General features: G+C 57.0%; 1 protein-coding gene across 1 annotated transcript in view; it reads right to left on the bottom strand.

Moving 5' to 3' along the window:
• Positions 1 to 16193: 16193 nt before the first annotated feature.
• Positions 16194 to 16894, bottom strand: part of ACSF3 (acyl-CoA synthetase family member 3) — a 106524-nt gene continuing 105823 nt past the window's right edge. The window contains exon 10 of the mRNA XM_077830904.1: positions 16194 to 16526. Within this exon, the coding sequence (XP_077687030.1) occupies positions 16409 to 16526 (118 nt within the window). The 3' untranslated portion in view covers positions 16194 to 16408. The remainder of the gene's footprint in view (positions 16527 to 16894) is intronic.

The following is a 16894-nucleotide window of genomic DNA, read 5'->3' as shown; positions in this document are numbered from 1 at the left end:
TTGCCCAGCACTTTCTGCTTGCCATGGACAGACCCCCCCGCCCCTCAATAGCCGCGGCTCCATCCTCCTCGCAGGTGTGGAGGGCTAGGGGCCAGCCAGGGTAGGACAGGGCAGGTGGATGTGTGCCTGTGTGGAGCCTCTGCCCTTCCCCCACTCCATGGAGTGAGGGTGCAGGGGCCCGGGGGGGGAAGGGCGGGGGCGGCTGGCAGCATTTTGGTGCAGAACTCACCACGGAGCAGCCCAACCCCTCAGCCTGAGCTGGGATCTGCTCCTCGCCCCAAATCAACCTTTCACCTGACATTCGCACCTTGCCGCCCGTGCTAGAAAAAGTCCAGGGCGGCAACAACGTCCTCCACTGGGCAGCATCCTGCACGGTGCGTGGGCCGCCGCTACCGACACGAAGAGCAGCGCTTAACCCGGGCCTTTGGGAAGAAACGCAGGCAGGGACAGGAAACGCTGCAAGAGATGCAACACAGCCAAGTTTACTCTGGTGCTGGCACCTGCCGGTGTGAATTTTCTGACTTGCAGTTTTAAGTGTGCAGCCTTAACGTTGCATTAACGCAGATTTTTGCCCTGAATTTCCTAGGGACGTTTAGAAAGCCGGCGCTCTTCAGCTCAGGGAGGCTACGATCTCTGATGGCAGGTCTCTCTGCACTCAGCATCCTCAGTTCCCACTGAAATCTGGGACAGAGGGAGAAGCGGCCCCCAGTCCTCCCTAGAACGAGCCCGGACTGCCCAGACCTAGTGTGTGATTTTCAAATACTCACAGCTTTGCTAAGCCCAGGCCCTCAGGGAGGACTGTGTCTCCACCAAGCTTCACGTGTCAGCCATTTTCACTGTTGAAAAGAGATCTTTGGAACGATGTGCCAGTGACGGGTGGAAATGCTCTGGCCTGGGGCACACTCAGGAGGTCAGACTTGATGACCTAGGTCGCTTCCGGCCTTGAAACAAATCTAGGAAAACAAGAAAACTCTTTGGCTTTAGGTGCCCTCGAGTGATTAATGAACAGCAACCGCCCAGCCCAAAGGCCTCTGTGCAAAGAGTGAAGGCAGGGAAACTTTTCGCTCCAAAGGTGAATTTTTGAAAAGTTCTGAGCCAGTGAAAACAGGGGCTCAGCAAAGAGTTTGGGGACCTTCACGCCAGCTGTGGCCACCAGGTACTTGCTAGATTTCTCCCTCTGGAAAAAGAAAGACTGCTGCGGAGTCCTGCAAGGGAGGCACTTGGATCCCCGTGAGAAGAAGCTGGAGAACCAGAACAACCCCGCCTGCTCTCAGAACGGGGGAGGGAGGGCCCAGAATACGGTATCGGGAAGGAAAGAAAGAGCTAGCGACGGCTGCCTAGGACATGGGGCGAGGCAGTGACCCCTCGCACAGCTACTTACACTGTGTAAGGGGCTCAGACAGGGGATGGGCATCATATAAAAGCTGAGACCGATGGACAGATCCTTATAATTACCCTGGATCACACAGGGGTCCCTTTGTGCTGCTGGGGTGTTCTATGGAGGGGCCACTCCCTTTGGAGGGTTTTCTGGCCACGTCCCGTACCCTGAAGCTATCCCGTATCCCATATTCGCCTCGGTGGCGGGGGTGAGGCGGGGTCCGGAGCGGCCCCTTCTAGGCCATTTCCAGGCAAACGCGGCCACTTGCGTGACACGGGCGAGCCAAGTGCCGGCTCACTAGCCAGCCCTGTGTACTGTAACCACGACGCGGCTTGTAGCTATTAAATCAGGTATTAAGGGGAATGGCGCCCGGGCACTAAAGATGCTACTTCTGGTGGTTGCTGTTCCTGCAATGGGTGTTATTGCAGGGTGCTGAGGAAGGGCCTGGCAGGCTGTAAGGAAGTAGACTGATGACTTAATAGCCTGTGGCCATTACAGAGTAATTGAATGGTTGTGTACATATGATCAGGCTGTCAATGGCAAACGTGAATCGCAAGCCAATCCACGGGAGAGGGAGAGAATAGAACCGGGAGAGACACAAGCAGAGGTGATGGGGGAGGGAGGGGGCTTCCGGCTGCTCGGGAGCAGAATGGGGCTGTCAGGGGGCCCCATCTCCCACCAAAGCCAATGGCAGATGGGGGTGCTCAGCACTTTGTAGGGTGCACTGCAAGGTCTTCTGCTTCATCTCCTCCTGCTGCTGCTGTCCTGCCAGGACTGCACCCGCTTTCCCAGCTGGCTCGCCTTCCAGCGCTGGGTTCTGGGGCTGCTTTCCCGAGATGTTTAATAAGCGGCTCCGCTCTCTAGGCAGGAACAGCCTGGCAGATGGTGGTGAGCTGGGTGCGGGGGGAGCTGTAATAAGCCTGTCTTTCCGATAGCCAAAGGCAGAAGTGTCTCCAGACGGATGTGAGACCTGGGGTGCTGGACCGGGTACCTGCCAACATCAGCAGATGCATGTCGTGTGTGAATGCTCATTTCAAATGCTCTGAGCCATTCAGAAGCTGGAAGAGACTTCAGGCTACTTTTATCCTTTCCTGGAGGGCCGTTCACTCTAACGATGACACCAGCTAACGAATGGACCAATCCATTCTCCCACCAGGCTGCAGCACTTAAACAGGGAAATACAACCTGGTTAGCAGCACCCTGCAGCTGGGCTCAAACCCCCTGATGTCTGGCCACGAGACCTGGAGGAGACTGCTCGACCTGGATCAGGGAGAGGGAGTTCTCCCAGGGACACCTGGTCTGGGCCGGACTCTAACTCAGGCTGTGCAGAGGTAAATGAGAGCGGCCGGCAGAATGGCTCCGTAACGGTGCTGCTGGCTTTCTTCCCGCGGGGCCGCTAGCCCTGTGGTGCACCCAGCAGCACGTGCAGCCGGGTGCATCTAACCCTCGGCCAGCAGCCAAAGCTGCTCCGTAGCACACCTGACATCCAGCCGAACCACAGTGCAGCTGGTAGCCAGCGCAGCACCCGCCACCAGCACACCCAGTAGCCACGGGACACAGGGCCCCAGGAGCTTTCTTGTCCCTGGTGAAGAACAGATTTGCCTCAAAGCCTACCGGCAGTGAGCAGCTAAAGGCTCCTACACGCACATCCTAGGGTGTGACGCTGGGGCAGCCCCTTTGTCCGACCCAGCTCTTCGGCCCAACGGCCCCGGGCAGGCGTGCTGTTTCTCTCCATCCGGGAGACCCGTGCTATTCCTGCGAGAAGTGCAGCCTCTGAAAGCCAGGCTACCTGCTGCGGGCTAGGGAGATGGGCGCATTAGGAACACGCCTGAGACAAGAGGCAGTGAGAGCTGGGTGGACAGGTGGAGCCGGATAACCCGAAGCAGGCACTTACAGCAATATGACGAGACCGTCTATGCCCAGTCGGTAGAGAGAGCTCCCATCCCTGCCTGGTTCTAGCCTGCCATTTGCCCCAGGCTGATCTATCCTCAGTCACTTACCCAGGCACTGGGGTTTGGGAACACCTGGCTCCGAGGGACAGCCCGGCAAGCTGGGTGTCAGCTTCAGCAACCACCGGCTATTGCAGCCAGCTCCGTGCACGCATGAGCAAACCCACGCCTGGGGTTCCCTGCCGCCCACATCAGGCCCTACGTGCCGCTCGCACCTCTGGCGTCTGGGTAAGGAAGTGGCCCTGCCTGCACTCAGGGGGCCCCAGGGAAGCGGTGGAAGAGCTTGCAGGGATCCCGGTAGATGTCACTGGTTGCATTTTTCCTCAGAGCCAAGAGTGAGTGGCAGAGGGTGAGACCTGCCACCTTGGGAGAAAACCTTCCAGGAGCAGGACCAGACCAGGCCGTGAGCGACCGGGAATTAACCCTTCGTTGTGTGCGCTGCACCGTCCCCGCCAGCGCCGTGCCATTGGGACCAGCACGGGGGGGGGCTGTCCCGGTGTGTGCAGGAGCAGAGGGGGTGCGTCTGCCTGGGCACAGCTGGGAAACTTGGCAGCACAGGGGGCACGTTCCGCCTGGATGCGTCTGGTACGTTCAGCCGCGTAGCAGATGGGGCCTGTAGGTGCTGTCCTTCCCTGGCTGGGCTGAGCAGTGGTCAAGTGGCTAGCCATAAACCCTGGCAGGGGATGAGCACGCCGAAGGCCCAGGCCCTACCCCGGGTGGCAGCAGCCAGAAAACCCAAATTCAGGCAATAACAACTCTGCGGCTGACGAACAGGAGCATTTTACTGGTTAAGTAGCCAGATGGGACTCAGTGGGCGCCTCCGCCCATGGCCTCCTGGTCTCTCACACGTCTCTCTGTACTCAGCCTCATCTCTGGCGCTCAGCCGCGTTCGCTGCTCCACTCCCCAACCTCTGCAAAGTCAGGCAATGGCCTTCTTCCTGGATGGATCCTCGTCCCCAAGCTTATGTCCCACTCTTCCCCCACAGTGCCCCTAGTCCCCAAGGGGCCCGGCCATGGAACGTGGGGCTCCAGGCCCACCCACCCTGTTGGGAGTCCTCCAGACATGCATCTCCCACTGGTGAATGTGCCCTGCTCTTGCCATGCACGGGACCTCCGGGTGGTGCAACATGCCTGGTTCCACAGGGCCCCAACACACACTGCTGCCCTAAGCAAGCTGCAAAGTGTCCAGCCCACCCAGACCCAGGACAGCACCCAGAAGAAACAGCTCCCTCCACACTGGGCTTCCTTCTGCAGCCCCCCCTTCTCCAACTGCAGCGCTGGCCTGGGGCGTGTGGCGTGAGGATCTACCCAAGGAGGGGAGCATGTGCAGGTTGGGAAAACAAATCAGAACAGTTGGGATTGGTCCCGTGTTACTGGTGACCCAAGCCAGCTTCCTCTCTATCCCACGCCGAGGCTCTGTGTCTCGCTGCCTGTTCCAGACACCACATATGCAAAGCCCGAGAAGACGCTGCAGCAAACTGTAGGAGGGTCTGAGGGAGAGCCTGGCCTTGCCAGCCCTGCCCCTGCTGGCTGTGCCTGGGAGCAAGAGCCATGCCCGCAGGGTGGCATCTTTGTCATGAGCTTGGCACTGGACCTGTCGTTTCTTGCCCCTTCTTTCTGACTTGCCTCGTCCTTGTCTCGCCCTCACTCAGAGCGAGCGGCTGGAGTGCTGCGGAGCCGGGAGCTGGGATGGGGCCAGATTCCTGCTCCGACCGGCTCAGCCCCCTCCCTTTCCCTCCGGCCCAGCCTCCCCGTGCGAGCCCCCGGGACGCTGGGCCAAAGTGCTGAGCTCAAAGGTTCGTGGATCAGCCCCGAAACGCTTTTAAAGAGTCAATCCCCCAAAGACAAACTACAAGAGAGAGCCCCCCTCCCCCACCGAGTCGGCATCACAACCACTCATTTGAGTGTGTGACAGCCAGGTGTTTTACAGTATTTGCTACCTGTGATCATCCATCAAAACAATCGATAGCGTTCCTGCAGAGTTTTATTAATGATCTTGTCAGGGGCCCGGTGCTGGGTGCCTGGGGCTGTCGAGAATGATAGATCATTAAGAGCTTTTGCTGCTATTTATTCTCCAGTGACCTTGTCTCTCCCCATTGTTGCTTGCTTAAGAGTTATGAATGTGAGACATGATAATTTGATATTGATCTATTTGGTAAGTTAAAAAATTTACTGCATCGTTGATGTTTTAACAAAGGCTCAGCACTGCGTTCCTGCAGAACGGTTCTGGCTCCCCCACACACAGCCACATTGCGAACACGGAGTGGGTTTGGCCTGGGGAGGGGGGGCAGTGCTGGCTGCTGCTGTGGCTTTGCTCCCCTAGAATACAGACCCCCGGGGCCATGTGGGACAGGGTGGGGCAGCATGGGGGAGTCGCTCATTGCCCCGCCGTGGTACTGCAATAGATCAGAACAGTGTGCTAGGGCTGGGGCAATTCTGGTATTTTCGCTTCTTGCCATGGGGGCAGGGAGGGGTTTCTAGAAGCAGAATCAGTGAGCACAGCTGGGGCAATGGTCTGAAGTTGCCAGCTGGGCAGCACAATGCATCAGCGGCTGGGAGGCTACCAGGGGACAGCCCCACAACAATGGCCTCGCCGTGCCTGACACACCTCAAGCAGACTAAACCCCGGTGACCATGAACCGTTCCCCACGCCCGGGACCTCTGTGCTGCACGCACACATTGCAGTCCCCTCCTCAGCAGCGACAGGACAGCACAACACCTGGGGGGAGCCCCTGTGGCCAGTCAGAAACCCCTGCATCAGCCTCCGACATGTCACCTTCCCCATGAGCCACTCCACCCGCTCGCTTGCTTGCTTGCTCCAGCCTGCCCCCCCGGAGGACCCAACATGCTTTCAGCCTGGCCTTCTGCTGGCCAATCCAGCCGGGGAGGCATGGGCAGCTGTGTGGATCAAAGGGGCCTGCGTGCTTGCTCTCCGACCCCAGGAGGGGGCCCGCAAGTGTTGGAGGAGAGGTGGGGTGAGGAAGGCAAAGTGGGTTACTGCACGGTGCTCAGAATAAAGGGCTGAGGATGCCCAAGGCCCTGTCTCTGTGCTGGTCTCTGTTGTGCCAGACGCAGGGCACGGGGCCCATATGTGAAGGGAAATTATCCACAAACACTCCCAAACTCACACAGCCTGCTTGGGGCATTGCAGCCACTGCTAGACAGGACCCCCGCCCGCTGGGCTGCCATTTCACCCTCTCTGCCAATGGTGCGAGCGCGCTGTACTCAGGGCTGGCCCTGCAATGCCAGAAGGGAGCCCAGACACCACTGTGACTTCTGCAGCCGAAACAGCTTGACAGATGGGCTGGGTGAACGGACAGGCAGGGGAATTCTGGAGGGAGTTCACAACAGTGCCACACACAAGTGCCTAGAGCGTCTCAAGTGGTGACCTCCACAGCTGTTTCAGGGCAGAAAAAGATACCATCCTGTTACCTTCAACAGACTGGCCTCCTCTGACAACAGCCCCGAAGGAGCGACAGCTAGTTCCCCTGGAGCTGGGGCGGAAGAGACTCATAGACTTTAAGACCAGAAGGGACCATCATTATCATCTAGTCTGACCTCCTGCACCTTGCAGGCCACAGAACCTCACCCACCCACTCCTGTAATAGACCCCTGATCTCTGGCTGAGTTATTGACATCCCCAAGTCATGGGTTAAAGATTTCAGGTTACAGAGAATCCACCACTCTAGTTTAAATCTGAAAGTGACCCATGCCCCAAACTGCAGAGGAAGGTGAAAACCCACCAGGGTCTTTGCCAATCTGACCTGTGGGGAAATTCCTTCCCAGCCCCAAATGTCGCAATCAGTTAGACCCACCAGGGTGGGCAAGACTCACCAGCCAGACACCTGGGAAAGAATTCTCTGTAGTAACTCAGAGCCCTCTCCATCTCGTGTCTCGTCTCTGGCCGTGAGATATTTGCTGCTAGCGGTCACAGATTGCCTACATGCCAACCTAGGCAGTCCCATCATACCATCCCCTCAATAAATTTATCAAGCTCAGTCTTGAGCCCAGTTAGGTTTTTTGCCCCCACTGCCCCCCTTGGAAGGCTGTTCCAGAACTTCACTCTGATGGTTAGAAACCTTCGCCTCATTTCAAGCCTAAACTCATTGATGGCCAGTTTATATCCATTTGTTCTTGTGTTCACATTGGCATTTAACCGAAATAACTCCTCCCCCTCCCTATTGTTCATCCCTCTGATGCATTTATATAGAGCAAATCATATCTCCGCAGTCTTTGTTTTTTTAGGCTAAACAAGCCAAGCTCCTTAAGTCTCTCTTGTCCGAGAGGTTCTCCAGTCCTCTGATCATCCTAGCAGCTCTTCTCTGTACCTGTTCCAGTTTGAATTCATCTCTCTTTAAACATGGGGGACCAGAATTGCACACACTATTCCAGATGAGGTCTCACCAGCGCCTTGTACAATGGTAACAACACTTCCCTGTCTACTGGAAATACCTCGCTTGATGCACCCCAGGACTGTGTTCGCCTTTTTCACATCCTCATCACATTGACGGCTCATGGTTACCTTGTAATCAACCAATACAGAGGAGATATTCCTTCTCCTCTGTTGGTTCCAATGGCTACATCCCCAGCTTATAGCAAAAATTCTCATTGTTAGTCCTGAAGTGCATGACCTTGCACTTTGCACTATTAAATTTCATCCCATTTCTATTACTCATTTTCAAGATCATCCAAATCTTCTTGTATGATATTCCGGTCCTCCTCTGTATTGGCAATACCTCCCAGCTTTGTGTCATCTGCAAAAGTTACTAGCACATTACCAGTGGGCCAGTTCACATGCATGGAACTGGTCAAAGGAACTGAGATGGTAGAAGCCTTCTTCAGGTGACTGGAATGACCTGGGATCACATGATCCCAAGCTACTCCCACTGATCACATGACCCGAGTTAGTTCAGTGCACTGAAGAGGACATGAGTGTAGCTGCTTATAAGGAGTTACCAAGCCAAGGCTAGAAAGTAGTAATGGACAAGGATGCCACAGTACACAGGACAAACATCATGCCAGTGGGCACCCATCTTGGCAGGGGGACAAGGGGCCGTGGCCACATCCCCCCTCGACACCTGTTTCCCCTGTGTAATGTGCTTTGAGATCCCTGGCTGAAAATCACTCCCCAAGAGCGTGTTATTAATTATTATTATTCTATTCTAATGGATGCACTAACTGGCCTGGGTCTGCTTTTCCATTGCCTCGCGCTAGCTGGGGTCGCTGCCACCTGGGCAAAGCGGGTGTCAAATTGCTGCAAGAGCCGAGTGTCTGAGTTACCCGTATCCAACAACAGGGATCTCCTGTGTCCAGTGAGGTGTTTATACGGTGCCCATCACCAGGGCATCTGAACACTTATGTGCATAGCTTCACAAGTCATAGCGCAATACAAGCAGTGCAAAGGGAACACGCTAATGGATGGCCTGGTGCGGGCAGAAGGTAGGGGGATGGGACTCAGGAATTGCACAGTTGATGCACCCAATAGCCCTGCTTTGTTTCACTCTGTGCATGTCCCCAGATGTTCTCTAGATGTTCACTAATTGTGCTTCCTCACAGATGTTATAGGACTGCCTCACTCGAAGTTATTCCATCTAGTTACTTGTGGATTTTTTTTCCAGGGACCCCCGCTCAGACCTCAGAACTAGGGCTCGCCTTCCTCGTTCAATGGCTCCCGAAGGCATGTGCCAAGCAGCCCCAGAGAGAAGACATGTGCGGTCCCCCCACACCAGCATCCCCATCAAAGCCTTGCATCCTGCAGCTTCTTGCTCCCCAGCCTGAGTTTGCTGAGAGAGAAGAGAGGAGACTTTCCCCGCTGGAGTGCCACTCTCTCCCCAGCCCATGAGCTCCGCCCTGCCACCACCCAGCCAGCTCTCTCTTGTGCAATGCGACAGGAGAAGTGGTTCATGCTACAGCTCCGTGATCTTTCTGTGCCTTCTCTACAGTTCCCAGCATAGCCGCGGAGCTGGACTAGGCTGCTCTGAGCTCTGTCCCTGCTGTGTTGCAGGAGTCCAGAGCAGTAAAACGGCCCAGATATCCCAGGAGCTGCCTTCCTCACTGATGTCTGAGTCCAGCCAAGATGCAAGGGGACACATTCCAGCAAGAAATAGAGCGGAAGTGTGTGTGTGTGGGGGGGGCAGCTGGGAAGAGTGGGTCTCAAGTTTGTTTTCAGGCCAACACCTCGGAGGGAGCACTGACCTTCTTCCTTGGCAGACAGCTCAGAGAAGGAAGCTGGGATTGGGGTCGTTTGTGTTCCTTAATGCCTGGGTCGAGCTCCCTGATGCTTGAAATGATGGGTTCTCCGCGGATGAACTCCCTGCCTCTCCTCCGCACGGTCCTGGAGCAGTGGCGACAGCTTTGCAAAAGTCCAGGGAAGTTCACAGGTGTTCTCGCTCCCAAATGTCTCTGCAGGCCCATAAAACTGCGTATGCAGCCGGAGGACACACAGCCAGGGGCCGGAGAGAGAGACGGAGTGCGACAGGGAGGAACAAGCTGCTTTAATTAAAACTAATCCAGTGCTGTGGATTGTTTGGGTAACTTCCTCTAAGGTAGCAGACTGTTATACGTTGATCTGCTTAGAGAGGCAATGGCCCTAATCTATCTGGACTGTCCAGGAGCGGGCAGGGCTGTGCAGAACACATTTCTGGGGACAATTGGGGATGGGGAGTGTGTCAGTGTCACCCGGCGAGTAGTGACCAAGGCTGCTGGAAGCCAGAGTGTGACCAGTGTCTGCGGATGGGCTGCTGGGCTGTGGCTAGACACAGACACGCAGGGGGTGATCAGCTGCTGTCTGACTGTTACGGGGAGCCCAGGTGGGAGCTACAGCAGCAAAGCATTGGGAGGCAGCCCCAGCTGCAGGGCAAGTCGTGACACAGCCCCTCAATGGCCTGGATGGCCCCCCCGGACTGCCATAGGAGCTCTGGGTAAGTCCACCCTGCCCTGCCCTGCGGGTAACAGGGGTCAGCAGTCCCACTAGTGCTGACCCGACACTTTCCCCGGCCCCAAATTAAAGAAATAACCTTTTTCTAGGGAAATTTTTCTCTGCATCATCACAGCCTGGGATCTCCAGGGGAATCAGATCTCCCCTCTTGCTAACGCTGCCATGGCACTGGTGAAATCCACATGTGCCCCGCCCCCCCATCCTGAGCAGTGTGACCCAGGGCAGTGGACTTTACTGCCCGCCGCCCCACCCCAGGATTTTGAGCCAGGTGCGGAGTCACCTGTGGGCTCTCTGAAAAGCAGGTGCAGAGATCACGGCTCCCCTGCATCCTCTCTCTTCTCTTCCCTCCCCCCACCCCTCCGCCCCTGCAAGCCTCACCCTCCATGCTCCAGCGGGCTGGCTGCATTCCCACAGACGCTCCCCCGGCAGGCTCCGGGGCCACCGCGAGGAGCTGGGACACTCCATCATCCTCACAGCAAGGGGCCTGATTACTCCTCCCCTCCGGCCTCCGCCCCTGGCCCCCGAGCCGCCAGTTCAATTCCCACCCACCATCCATCCTGCCTGCCCTCTAGCTGCCAGCACAAGGATGGATGGCCTCAGTCCACTCCCATGGGGGCAGGAAAATCTGCCACGCAGGTGCCTCTGTTTACGGTCCCCTCTCCCACTCCCGCGCCCCGGCATCTCTGCTGCTCGCAGCAAGGGTATTCCCTCCGCCTCCCGGAGCTTATTGATTCCCCCCGCCTCTGAGGAGCCTCTGGGTCTGTTTTCCACAGCACGTCTGAGGTCAAACAGGGACAAAAATCCGTTTATAAAGGTCCGGCCTATCAATACTCCCTGTCCTCCAGGAAACCGGCGACCTTCAGCCGAGGGCCGTGGCACGCTGTGCCCGCTGCGTGCCTGGGGGCGGCTGCTCCAGAGGCGTCTCACACCAATGTCCCAGAGCCCCAGGCAGCTGGGCCCCGGCAGGCATGGCTGGACAGCACGCCCAAGCCCAGCGTCTGCAGCAAGCCCAGCCCAGGCCGGGCAGAAAGTCCAGGTTGAAAGTGGGGAGCAGGCGTGCGGGGGGCTGCTCTGCGGTGGCCATGTGACCCCGTCTCATGACAGCCTCAGCCTCCCTGCAACCCACGAGGCATTTTGCTCGGAAGCAGCGCCGCTCACCCTGCCTGAGCCGCGGGCTGGTCTCTCTCTGGCTGGGGAGTCACCCAGACAGGCCGGTTGGCGCGGGGGGAGAGAATCTCCCCCACCGCTCATCACCCCTGGCAGGCGCTGGCAGCCGGGGAGGGAACTGGAGCCGGAGCACCAGGCACCTGATTCGGCAGGGGAGCCAACCCACAGTTCAGGGGAGCCGCTCGTAACCCATGACTGGTGCTGGCCCTGCGGGGCAGGCCTGGAGTCTGCAGGGCGCGGAAGCAGCTGGAGGAGAGGTTTGTACATCCCAGTCTTCATCCAGCCACGAGCAACCCAGCACTTCTTCAGGGCTGATGGCCCCAGGCTGCGGCTGGGACAGCGCCCGAGGACAGCTCCTGCCTTCCTGCTTCACTCAACTACAGTTCTACTATACCCCTGCGTTCTGCAAGCCTCCGCCGCCAGAACCGCCGTGCGAGCTGCACCCTCCCTGTGGCCGCTGGGCTCGGGGCTGTAGACAGAAAGCCCTTGCCCCAGAGAGCTCAGTCTAGCCCAGCTAGAGCCAGGGGGGAGGAAGGCGTCATTCCCTCTGTGTTATAGCCCATCCTCCAACTACCCAACCTTCAGGAAGCTACTGCAGCCAAAGGGCTGATTTCAGCCCTGCCTTCGCCGCGCTCTAGCCTGGTGACCCCTAGGACCTGGACGGGAATTTCATCCCACTTCTCGTCTGGCAGCAGATGCGCCCGCTCCGGGCCCAGCTGCACCCCTCGCTCCGTCCCATCAGCTGCTCCTGGGTCTCACTCGACCCTCACCCCACAGCTGGCGCGGGAACGGGAACGGAGCGATTCCTGAGCAGAGTCCATCCCGGCCGCCGGCCTGCACACGCCCCCGTCCCGTATCTCCCTGACTTTCTCTGCACGAATACACTGCTCAGTCGCTCTCCCTGAACCCAGTCACAGGTGACACTCCCCCAGCCCCCCGCACGCTCTCTTCCTCGGCTGTCTGAGCCAGGCTATCAGCAGACCCAGGAACCATCGCTCCAGCATGGCCGGCGGTGGCGGAGCTGCTGCTCTCTCCAGAAGCCGAGTGCGAAGAGTTGTTCAACGTCAGACACACAGAAGCGCCGGCCGCTCAGGCGTGCGCAGAGAGGGCTGTGGGAGCAGCACTGAACCCCGAGCGGAGGCCCCTGGCCTCCCTGGGAGCAGGGCTGCAGAGAGCACGCACGGCCCGGGCAGGGAGCACGGCTCCGCCCCCGCCCCCCGAGGAGTCTGGAATGATGCGTGGGTGCCTGGAGCAGACAGGACACGCAGTGCACAATCCCTTTGACCGCTCAGGAGCGCATCCTCCACACACCCGCTTTATCCTCTTGGGGGCAGATCGCTCCTATCCCCAGCGTGCTCAGTGCCCATGCAGACGAGGGGCTGATGGCAGTGGGGAGATGGAGCGTACCGTGGGCCAGCGCCGGGTGAGCACCCCATACGCCGCTTTGCCAGTGTCCCCCGGCGCAGCCTCCCACCACCCTCTGCTAGCCCAGCAGAGATCCCCACACCCCTCAGTCCTGACCTGCAGCACCCCCTGTGGGCACTATTGAAACAACACCTCCCTGCCCTGTGAATCTTGGTGACGTGCACCAGGCCCGCCGGGAGTTTGCTACATTAACCGACTCTCTCCTTATGGGGCCTTCCCCGCACATCCCCATTCTGCAGGTGCTGGGATGCAGAAATCTGCAGCAAAGTGCAGCTTGCCTTCCTGCTTCCTGTACACCCAGGGGTGAGCAGGGCCCAGGTGGTGGGGCACATCACAAGTACCAGCTGGGCCGCAGCACTGACCTGCGTTAACAGGCCACCCGCTCCCCTCCAGTACCAGCCTCGATCTTTCCTGGGATGGCTGAGTGGGGAGGTGGGTCGGGCGGGAAGGAGAGAGCACAGGGTTTCCTGCCACCTTTATGAGAGAGATTCCCATCAAGGCAGCCTGGACAGCCACACTTCCTGGGAGCAGAGCGAGTCTCTATCAAGGAGCCCATCAGCTGAGATCAAAGGCTTTTTGTGACTGTTTTTCCCGTAGCCAGGTGAGTGTGAGAGGAGGAAGCAGCAAACAGATTTTTATCGAGCTGTCAGTAGCGCAGCTCCCCCGGTGCCTGGCTCCTGTTTCTAATTTGAGAGTGGAGTGTAAGATCTCAGTGGGGTCTGCTCTGTGCAGGCTGCAGCATCTGAAATGAGCACAGTGTTTGCACAGAGGTGGGGGGGCTTCAGTACAGCTGTCAGCAGCTCTGACGGATGATGAGCAGAGAAGGCCCCGGCAACCTGCTGTGAAGCAGGGAGGGGGAAGCAGCAGCTCAGCACGGGGAGTTGGGGACTGGAAGCTCTTGCTGGAAACTGAGAAGCTGGACTCAGTGCCTTACCAAAGGGGTTGGAGGCAGGGAGCTAAGGGATGGGCTCGGGGGTGTCCTCTGCAAACGAGAGGACGGATCAGCTGGGAAGTCGCCAGGCAAAACATTAAGGCACCATCTCCAGCCAGATTTCAAAAGCCTATCTTACAGGTGCCCAACCTGCAGGCCGTGTACATGTCCCCTCCCTCCCCCCGAAGGGCCCCGGCTCTCCACTCATGCGGATGTTGGCTTTTGGGAACCTAGCCCCTGCTATGATTATTCCTGTGGGAGGTACAGTCCTGGTGTTACAGTCACATCTCCCAGGTGCCTCTCGGTTAGAATGGCCCGATCGCTCTCCAATGCCCTGCGCGCCACTTCCCCGGGCTGGTTCCTGGCAGGTGATCTCTACTTCCCGGGTGCTGTGTATTACCCTGGGGGATTAGCCTTTGCATGCTTCAGATAAGCTAAACCTCCCCCTGCCCCAACTCTGTATATTGTGCTTTGCTTTTAAAACAAACTCTGCAAAGAAAGCAAATCAAGGCTCAGATCTGTCCTCAGCCCCCAACCAGCTTCCTTCCTCTCTGGCAGCGGTGGGAACCCTCCTCCCCCACCAGCCAGTACTGTGGTTTCCTCACAGCTAGCAGGGGTGGCAGCCTGTGGACCCTGCCACCCCTCCGGCGGAGGGGGGCTCTGGATCATTTCCTCTCACCTGGCAGGCTTGGCCAGGCGCTGTTCCTGAAACGCTGGCAAATGGCAACAGCGCCCCGTGAATCCGCCAGGCAGAATACCCACAGACACGGCCCCTCTGAAGTCCACTCTCCATGCAGAAGGGAAGCCTGGGGTCAAAACAAAGCACATGGGCCTGCATAAACCCTGCACCTGGATGGGCACCACCATCACGTCTGCACTTAGACAGCCCAGGGAAGCCATGAGGAGAAAGCATTTCCTGGGCACGGAGCGGGGAGGAGAGAGAGAGCTGCGCGTGGGTTATTAAGAGCAGTTTGTATTTATTTGTGCTTCTCTAATTACTGCTTCTTCACATCTGCAGGAAAACAGAAGGAGGCGTGTGGTGAAGCATGCCAACGGACAGATATCAATTTACAGCAGGTTATTAGACGTTCCCACAAAGAGATTAGACTCCCCTAAATGACGGACTCTTTAACTGCTCCATAAAAACAAAACAAAGCACAACAAAAATCCCACCACAGGGGGAAAGTCGGAGGGAAGCGCGGAAAGCAAGGCAGAATTAACAGGCATCACTGCGGATGGCTGAAGAGAGGAGTTTAATTTAAAGAGTAATTTCATCTGGGATGAGTTGCATATGGCCTGAGGCTGAGAGATATAGAAGAGAAAGGATGAGCATGCAGAGAGACACGAAGACAGGGAGGAAGGAGTTCAGGAGTTCCTGTACAGATCTTCCCCTCCATGCCAAGACCTCATCTTACAGCGTAAAGTCCGTCCTAGCCATGTGCCACTCTTACCTGGGAACGACACAGTGTTAAGTAGATTCTCTGCGTGCCTCGCTGCTGACTATCTGTGCAGACTGCATGGTACAGGGACCACCCCTGTTGGGTATTAAGGCCATTTCCGTATAACTCAGACTCTGATTTAGAAGAGACAAATAATTCGGTGTCCTCCTGGCGCTTACCCTGTAAGTTTCCCGAAACTCCTGGAGAATTGCCGCCGGAGACAATGGCAAAGCAGCCCGTGACCGTGCACCCTTATAAACAGAGCCATTCATCCCACGTTGAATGGGAAGGGCCTGTTGTCACAAACTGACTCCTACTGCCTGGGCACAGTCAGCTGGGTCGGTCACCGTCTGTCCTGTGCTGAATGCCATCAGCTCCTGCTGGTTTGCAGGATTATGCCATAATTGCCATAAACTGGTGGAGGGAAAGCACACCGCAGTCCAAAGCAGGAAGCCAGGTGGAAACCCCCTTCAAAACCAAGCTCTGCCTGGACAACGACTGCAGGACTCTTGGCAACGAGGCTGGCTCCATTTCACTCCAGCCCACACGGCTTCTCCCTGGGGTGCAGAATGGATCCCATCAGCCTGAGCCTGCAGGAGGGATGCTGGACTGAACGATGGGACATACATGGCGACATTCTCCTTCTCCCCTCAGCCCAACCCCCAACACAGCCTGCTCCCCTTGGCATCTCCCATCCATCTAAACACTAACGCAGGGGACCAGGGACTGCCCAGCAAGTCCTCAGGAGGCCGAAGTCCTCCATTATTAGCCCTGGCATGCACGTAGGACACTCCTCTTACTTGAAAATATTTCAGACCTCCCTGGTATTCACACATACAATTTATTCCTGGGCCTGGCTGCTCAGTGTCGATGCGGGGGTGGCTCTGAGACTCCTGAGCACGGCTCCTACAGAAGGAACATAACCTTGCTCTTCTCCAGGTCCTGCTCAGCCAATGAGGAGACCATGTGGAATAAAACAAGCTTTTATTGACTGACAATCCCAGCATGACAAGCACAGAGCCGCCACTGCAGAAATCACTGACAACACCTGATTAGTATCATTTTCAAGGCAAACCCATTGCACTAGGACGCATGAAAGCTCCTCAGAGAGACTCCATTCGGGCAGCAGGCATGACGGGGAGAGTCATCTCGATTGGCTCCTGCTCTCAGCCTGGTGCCTCACTAGGTTGGGTAGAAGTGCTTGAGAAGTTGCTTCTTGTTGACTTTTCCCATTTGATTGCGTGGGATCTCCTCCACCAGGAGCAGCTCTGTGGGGACAGTGTAGAACGCCATGGAGTCCCTGGAACACAGAAACATACTTTTTCAATAACCCTCACCATTACAGTGGTACCTCCCTTCCAGAGCCACCAGATGGTATGCTCCACTCTCTCTGGGGACAGCAGTCGCTGTAGATACAGTAAAAGGAAGATGAAACTTCAAGAGGGGCTCCCTCAAATCATGGGATGGTGGCACACATGGGAGTTGAGGGGTTAAAAAACTTGAGATAAGAACATCCAATAAAGCAGAAAGGGAAAAGGGTTCTGACTCTATGACTGCAAGGAAAGGGTTAATCACAACCCTTTCCTCATCTAATGCAACACACACACAGAGCAAAGCTTCCCTTTCCAGGAATGTGAAGGGTTAACCCAGTTCTGGCAGACGACTCAA

The sequence above is a fragment of the Eretmochelys imbricata genome, chromosome 12 (genome assembly GCF_965152235.1).
Source record: "Eretmochelys imbricata isolate rEreImb1 chromosome 12, rEreImb1.hap1, whole genome shotgun sequence".
NCBI lineage: Eukaryota > Metazoa > Chordata > Testudines > Cheloniidae > Eretmochelys > Eretmochelys imbricata.
This window is presented reverse-complemented; position numbering and strand designations above follow the sequence as displayed.